Genomic DNA, 8,145 nt, shown 5'->3' on the forward strand with positions numbered 1-8,145 from the left:
ATCAATTTACAGCCCCTACAGGACATCCCCTAACCAACTACAGGGACATTTATTATCATGCTTCAGCCCCTCTAATAATTTCTTCCGCCCCTATAACAAGTTACCTATAAAATTAGCCTCCGAATCATCAACAGAACCCTCTTGAATCGGTAATAGATCGTGGGAAATCTCTTCTATTTTTTCCTTTCTGGTGGAACAATTACAGACAAATTTCTCTATCAAGTACAAACCTTCCGAAGAAACAAAAAACTTGTAGGGGAAAAAATGACTAACTCCTCGAGATGCAGCATTGCATATATGCAAAAACAAAACAGCAGCATTGCATATATGCAAACAAAACAAAACCAAAAGAATCCACCCATTCTTCTTGTTTTGTTTGCTGAATAATACTCCCTCCATTTCTAGAAAAGTGTTACTTTCATTTTTTCATTTCAGCCTAAAAATAGACCAAATTGAAAAAGTGAAAGTAACACTTTTCCAAAATCGGAGGTAGTAATATTAACATAATACCTCAGTAGATAGCAGTCATTAGTATAAGCAATAACAAGCTTTGAGATAAAATTAGAATTTCTTGACAAGACAAACATGTCAGGTTGGTCGAGCGGTCTAAGGCGCCAGACTCTGGTCTTCCAGAGAGGGCGTGGGTTCATCTAACACCTTCTTTTTCTCTTTCGGCTTTGCTACACACACCGATACGGTGTGCACCTAGAGGGATCAGACGGTCCCTAGTGCAGCGTTCTCAGCATCAGGAGGGTGGTGGGCAGGCGTGGGCCCCACCCCCTCTCAAACGGTGCCCCCACGGTTCTGAAAATTCGGTGCATCTATCATTTTCTTTTCTCTTTTTTTTTTGCTCTTTAACCATGACTAGTGAGATCAGCAACCTTAACCATTGATGAATACACAATTACTTGCTGTATCCATCAGCAGCCCCACCACAAGAAGCTAGTAGCAAGTTGGCCGGAAGTCACACCAGGTTATGGTCCAACTGTAGAACCGTGGGTAAGAACTAACATTTAGAACTGTGGAACCCTGGTCAGGATGGTGTGGCGTGGAATTCAAAATTCCGAAATTTCCATTCATTCCTTCTTTGTAATTCATTGCAATAAAAACATGATTTACAAATGAGGGAACCCAAGAACGCTAAATTACAAACTTGGCATTTGATCCCAAATAACCAAAGAATCCTTGGATAACCCTTCATTTGCAAGCTTACCAGCCACGGAATTTCCTTCTTGGTGAATGTGAGTGATGCGACCTAAGACCAATCTGGACATAATCGCCTCTATCTCGAAAAACATTGGGGTAAACCTCCAAGGAATCTCACTCTCCCTTCTCAACCATTTGATGACATGCTCAGAGTCCCCCTCGATCCATACTGGACCAGATGGCAGGGCCGAGAGCAATTTCAACCCATTCCAAAGCCCTAATATTTCTGCCTCCACTGCTTGAACTTCTGCAGCTGATCCAGCATATGATTTAATGATCGATCCATCGCTTAAAGAAACTGCACCACCATAGCCTCCAATTCTTCTTCTATCACTGTCTTCAAAATAGATTTCTTTACTACACCCACCAAAGTTGAGTTTGAACCACCCCGAGGAAGGTAAAACCCGAGAATCCAATGGTGGGCGGGCGACATGATTGACCTATGAAGTAGAATTAGGATAAACATACTTGCATTGAAAAGACAGACCATGAAGACAAGTTAACGCAACCACCACAAAGTTGACAGATCAATTCATAAGAACACCTCTGCTAAGATGATATAGAACAAGAAATCCAGTAAAATATCAAATTACCTAATTAATCTTACCTGATGATTGAGGTCAAAATGACTCGTTTGAGGATTCGGAATGCTAGCAGGGCCAACAGTTAACTCCTGAAATGTTTGGGGATTGGGAATGCTCGCAGGGCCAACAGTTAACTCCTGTGTTTTTTTTGTTTGAAGAGTGTGCAAGGAGTAAGGACAACTGCAGAACACGAGTAGTTTGCGTGGCATCCATATAAACAAAAGTAAACAGCATGATCCTTACCATAAGCCCACCTGATTAAGGTCAAAAATATTATGTTCGGAGGATTGGATGCATGATAGCCCAGCAAATGGTTCCTATAAAATGACACAACATCAGTATAGTAATATGTTCACTATCATTTTAACTAAAAAAATGGTTGATGAAGGTATCTCACCCCAAATCCAGAAGTGTCCGTAGAATGATATTGGTCATTAAGATCACCCGCAGGTCCAGGAACGTACACGCATATGTTTGGGCACAGAGTCCTGCCATGACAAGAAAAGGTTAAGTTACCTGCTACATTATGCAATTTTACTCTGGTAAATTGAGGGCATATCAAGATTTACTCACGATAGTCTAGTGCTGTTATGAGCCTCTTGTCCATCTTTACCTCCAAAATTGCAAGGGACGATTGGTTCCGAGGCTGAATCAATTGGAAAATGGTTAGTACACTAATTGCTTAAGATAAAGCATGGAAATGAGAATGGATACAGTACCACTATTCTTATAAACTACCAGAAACATGAATAATAGTACATCTAAGATTTAAGTTTGATATGTACCAATTGCCTCATTCCTTGGATGTGAATGCACCCCATTATGCTCACTTGATTCAGGTTCTGTTCTGGCTTTCTTTTTCCTATGGTTCTCTAGCAATGAAGGCATAACCTTTTTGGGTGGACGTCCTCTTGGTCTAACACGTGGCGGATCAGATGAAGCTATTTGGCTACCTGAAGCTACTGTAGGGTTGTCTTCACAGACAAGGCGGTTTGAAATCTCATTGTTGTTAACAGCTTCAATGGGAGAGTGAGAAGCACTGGTCCCCTGAACATCAAGACGTGAGACAATTATATCGCCCTCAGGAACTTTTTCCACTTCTCGTAGTTTCATTTCAACAGCACAACTTGCTGTTTGGTACGCCTTAAAAGACAATGCACCTTTAGCAGAAAGGGTAAGAGCTAATTGGCAAAGATTTCTGTAGCGTAAAGCGAATGAACTTTCACATTCAGATCCCGCCACACTCTCATTTTTGTGTGAAGGCATGCCACACTTTGCTCTTTTTGTCCACCTCTTTCTAATGTAGACGTCTGGAATCAACATAACATTAGTAGCTGTGAAAACTTTTAATATATGCCGGCATAGAATGCCTGCAGACTCAAAATTCTGGCAACTACAAGTCACCTTCGTATCATTATCACAGGAATCAAATTTAACCATCCAATTGCTGTTCTGCCCCCACCTTGAAACCAAAAACATTTTGATTGTCCCCAGCGTTTCCGTTTCTACAGCCATGTAGTTAAAACTGTCAGTAAACTCTTTATGGAACTCTTGAAATACTAATCTAGTGTAACTCTCTGCTGCTTGTTTTTCCAATGGAAGTTCAGACTTCAAAACTGGGCGTGTTTGCCGGGAGATGGAGTCTTCATAAGTTTCCTTTTTACGACTATCAAAAATGGCCTTTTCATACTGATTAATAAACTCAGTCATAGGAAGTGCCTTGCTCAGGACGTATCCTTTGAAGAATGAGTGCATACTTTCATTTCGTTCAATCGACATTGTGTGTGCATGAAAAATGTGCTTAGCATAAACCGGAACCCATTTATGTCTTCTTATGTACAAGTAACCAAGCCACTCGTTATCACGAAGATCAAATTTATCGAGAAGTGATTCCCACCTTGACTCAAACTCCTCACACAACTGGGGCTCGTAGATGCAATTCTTAAAATCAGTACTAAAGATGTCATCTTTGTTGTACAAATGACTCAGATTTTTTGCCGTATTTTGCAAGATATGCCATAAACTTAAAGAGTGATTGGTTCCTGGTAAAAGTTGCCCAATTGCCTTTTCCATTTCTGCATCTTGATCAGTAATTACAGTTACTGGATGGCGCCCATACATTGCCTTCAACAGTGTCTCTAACAACCAGGCAAAAGACTCCTCTGTTTCGTTCAGTATAATTGCACAACCAAACAAGACTGCTTGTAGGTGATTATTTACGCCCAAAAGTGGAGTAAATGGTCGACCACACGTGTTAGCCCCATAGGTTGTCTCAAAATACACAACATCTCCGAAGTGACCAAAATCTGATCGCGACCTTGCATCGGCCCAGAAGCAGCTTGACATCTGATCCTCTTCATCAACTTGTATAGCATAAAAGAATGCTGGGTTTTCTGCTTGCATCTGCCTGAAATAATTGAGGATGATCTGTGTGTCACCCTTTTCGAGTTTCCTCCTCTTCTTTTTCTTCATGCGATTTCTTAGACGTGCTTCAATGAAACTAATCTTCTCACTTCCACCAGCTTCTGACATAATGTATGATGACACTTTTTTAGGTCTTGCACTCCCATCTGTCACAGAATCGAGTAGCTCCTCCTGGTCTGGTTCATCAAGTTTATGTGTCTTGAACAAAAGCATGTCTCCCAAACGATCAAGTTTGTGATTATGCTCTTCGATAAATTTTTGGACAACCCACTTACCATCAGTACTTTTTTTAACTTCTAATTTTGCATTGCAACCTACCCTTGTAACTGGCAAAATCCGCGTCCTCACCTTCACAATGACACCGCCTATCATTTGTTTCCTGTCATTGTCATCATTTTCACAGTTTTTCCTACGATAACCTTCCTTAGAACAACAAAGTCGACGAAATAAAAGCGAACCATCAATATTTGATCTTCGCGTTTTATCCTTACGTACAACGAAACCGAGAGTCCTGGCATATGCGTTGTAAAAGAGATATGCTTTATGAGGAGACTCGAACTCCATTCCAACAGATGGTTTTGGAACTTCATTGATTATACGTTCTTCCGAGGAAGGAAGTCCCCCGACTCCATTTCTGTCAAGCAGTGCTCTAGCAGCTCGTCTACTTCTATGAGACCTCAACAAATGAGTTTCATCCAGACTAACACATTCATGGTTATGTTCTTCAACAAATTTCTGTACAATCCATCTTCCGTCAGTTGTTCTTTTCACGTCTAACCTAGCATTACAACCTACCCTCATTCTCTGCTGAATTTCCGCCCTTCTCTTCATATCTAACTTCGCTCTTCGACCAACCCTAGGAACTGGTTGAATCCGTGCCGCCTCCATTTTCACTAACATACCATCTTTGACTTGCATTCCTATACCAATGTTAGTATTAACCCCGTTACCACCATTCTCAAGGCTTTTCCGTGGATAACCTTCCTTAGAACAACAGAACCGCCGAAACAGATACGACCCATCTATATTTGATTTACGGGTTTTATCCTTTCTAACACTAAACCCCACAATAGCAGCATACTCATTATAGAAAAGAAATGCCTTTTGCAGTGTTTCAAATTCCATCCCAACAAATGGTTTAGTAAAACAAGTAGACGATGATGTCGTCGCTTCTTCGCGATTATGAACATGATCATGAGTAGTATTATCAGTAGTATCATGACTATGGGTATCACAATGACTATGATTCTGAGTATTATTATTATCAGTAGCAGTATCATGAGTAGGACTTACAACCTTGTCTACTCCTAGTACTAATTCACATTCAGCTTCAGCCACATCTCCAAATATCTCATTCTCATCAGCACCTAAAGAATCAAACTGACTTGTACTTTCTTCCATGATGATGCTTTTTACCTAATAGTTACCAACCAGCATATAAGAATTCAACATAAAAAAAATCTAGGGCAAACTCTCCTAACCCTTGATCAAAGTGAAACAATTTCTCTATATAAAAACTGAAATAAGCTTGAATCCAAACTGGGTTTTTTGCAGAAATGATTATATTAAAGTAAGTTGTTTTTTTACTGTACCTGGAAGGGTTTGAGAAGAAGCTGTTGATTGAATTAAGGAATGAGAAGATTCAGAGAATTTTGAATCGTTGGAGAAGACGAAGAATCTTCAATTGATTGTTGAATAAGAAGTTGAAGATACCCCATTCCTTGTTGTAGTTTGTTTGATCTTCCAAGATTATTATTATTATCAGATAATTAATACTTTCTTCTTCACTCTCTTTCGTTTTCTTTTCTTAGGTTTTTCTTTTGGTCTGTAAATGGAAAGTGAAAAGAGGGATGACCAGATACGATCGTGTCGCTTTGATTGATTTTTATCACCTATCCTAGAGATCTGTAATCTTAATCTAATTGACGATTTATACGAGTTTTGAAAGATACGGATACTTTCCGACGACGAGAGAACTCGTCATTTTTTCTACCATACGAGCATCATAAGGCCAGTTCCACTTCCCATGGGAATGGCACCCAAATTTGTCACTTTTCCACCAACTATGGGCATGACAAAGTGGCAAACAAACGTTAGTTAAGTGGTAAATTCGCCAGTTAACCAGGTAAGATGAAGTCTCTAGCGAGTAGTGGAGTCTTGACCGTTTGGTTGACACTACACCGAGCGCTAAAGACTCGATTGCCCCGTGCAAACTACTCTGCTTAGTATATCTTATCCAACGGTCATAAATCTATCCCTATGAATATTCAATTCGAATTTCATTTCAACTCACATACACCTTCTCTATTTTCCTCACTTCTCACATTTGTGATAATCTAACACAAATTTCATCAACCAATTCTCATATTTTCTACATTTCACTACTATTGTATAAGTTTTTGAATTTGAATTCTCAATCCCATTCTCAAATGAACAAGCCAACAAAACTGGGGGTGAAAAATTTACCATAGCCGAACTATCAGATGGTAATAATACGTTCAAGATGATGACAACGATGATGATGATCGTGGATATGAAATTGTAGATTGGGAATCTTGAATTAAAGTGGTTTGCCTTCAAATTAAGTGGGAACTCTTATACCTTTCTTGGGATCATCAATGTTAGAGCATTGCTCGGTCGAATTCACAAGTATTGCTATCTCAAGCTTGTTGTCAAAACTATACAATAGAAACTCTATAAATTAATGTTGTCGGGATCATCAAAATTTATTAATTAAGCGAGATATTAATTAACCGATAAATTAATAATTATTAATTTATATATTAATTAATACATATTAATTTATAGATAAATTTCATATCAAATAATTAGTTTCTATACAAATAAAGAACGTGCGATTGGGGATATATGAAAATGACAAAAACGGGATCCAAATATCAAATCAGGGTCACCCCTTATCTAAATATTTTAAGTAATTCCTAATCTACCCCTCACTAATCAGGATTAGTGATTAATAATAATTAGTAAAATCTTAAGATTATTTAATAAATGATTAGCGTGTATTATTAGTTGTGTTTGGTTGAGTGAGGTGAGAGTTGAATTTTTTAAGTAATTCCTAGCAGATTGCGAGACAACGTGTCGTAAATTTTTTTTCTGGTTTTGAAATTCAAAACCTATTCAGTTTTGAATTTTTTCTAGTTTTCATCACTTCCGGCACAGTTAGTTAATTCTCGAGCATGCCGACACATTTTTACGGCATAGTATGTTGTTTATGCCGGCACACGATGTAAAGTATCCAGAGAATTGAATTTCTTTCACTTGACTACCGGCATTTATAGATTTCTATCGAGCATGCCGGCATTTAGTTACGGCATTGAATGTTAGTTACCAAGCATGCCGGTACCGTTTGCCGGCATGGTTTTCACCAATTCCGGCATGGTCTTCATCACTTTCGGCGATGTAAAAAAACTATTTCCGGCATGGTCTTCATCACTACCGACATGTCTTCATCACTATCGGCATGGTCTTCATCACTTCCGACATGGTATTCATCAATTACGGCATGGTCTTCATCACTACCAGCATGGTTTTCATCACTTCCCAATGTAAAAAAAAAATCGTTTTCAAAGTGAAGAGCCGACAGAGAAGGAGAAGAGAATTTGAAAGGGAGTGGGGAAAATTTAGAATTTGAAAGGGAATGGGGAATATTTGAGTTTCGAATCCCTAACCCTAAAAGAGATTAATAAGAAGTGAAGATGGAAATGGGGATATGATTTTGTTTTTTGATTTTAAGTTTTTAGATTTTTATTTTGAGGAAAGGGTATTTTAGTATTTTCATACCCAAAAATCGCCCCTTAAAAAACACTACTGGTTGGGGGAAGTAATCTATATCCCCCAATTGGTTTTTATATCCCCCAATCGCGCGTTCCAAATAAAATACCATATCATATGTTTTATATTTCCTATCTAT

General features: G+C 38.7%; 1 protein-coding gene across 5 annotated transcripts; it reads right to left on the reverse strand.

Moving 5' to 3' along the window:
- Window positions 1–1,044: 1,044 nt before the first annotated feature.
- LOC113288819 (protein FAR1-RELATED SEQUENCE 7-like) lies at window positions 1,045–6,080 on the reverse strand. 5 transcript variants are annotated; one of them, XM_026537944.1, is made up of 7 exons: window positions 5,807–6,079; window positions 2,576–5,630; window positions 2,364–2,436; window positions 2,188–2,278; window positions 2,045–2,107; window positions 1,819–1,927; window positions 1,045–1,648 (listed from the first exon to the last, which is right to left on the reverse strand). In XM_026537944.1, the coding sequence occupies exons 2-7, from the start codon at window positions 5,613–5,615 to the stop codon at window positions 1,146–1,148; spliced, it is 3,879 nt and encodes a 1,292-aa protein (XP_026393729.1). In that variant the 5' UTR covers window positions 5,616–5,630; window positions 5,807–6,079; the 3' UTR covers window positions 1,045–1,145. The 5 variants fall into 5 exon arrangements, 4 of the variants coding, with proteins under 4 accessions (XP_026393729.1, XP_026393730.1, XP_026393727.1 ...); XM_026537945.1 differs by having other exon boundaries at window positions 1,045–1,646; window positions 1,814–1,879; window positions 5,807–6,078; XM_026537942.1 differs by having other exon boundaries at window positions 1,045–1,646; window positions 1,814–1,927; window positions 5,807–6,077.
- Between the last annotated feature and the right edge of the window lie 2,065 nt (window positions 6,081–8,145).

This window comes from Papaver somniferum, chromosome 6 (assembly GCF_003573695.1).
Source record: "Papaver somniferum cultivar HN1 chromosome 6, ASM357369v1, whole genome shotgun sequence".
Taxonomy (NCBI): domain Eukaryota; kingdom Viridiplantae; phylum Streptophyta; class Magnoliopsida; order Ranunculales; family Papaveraceae; genus Papaver; species Papaver somniferum.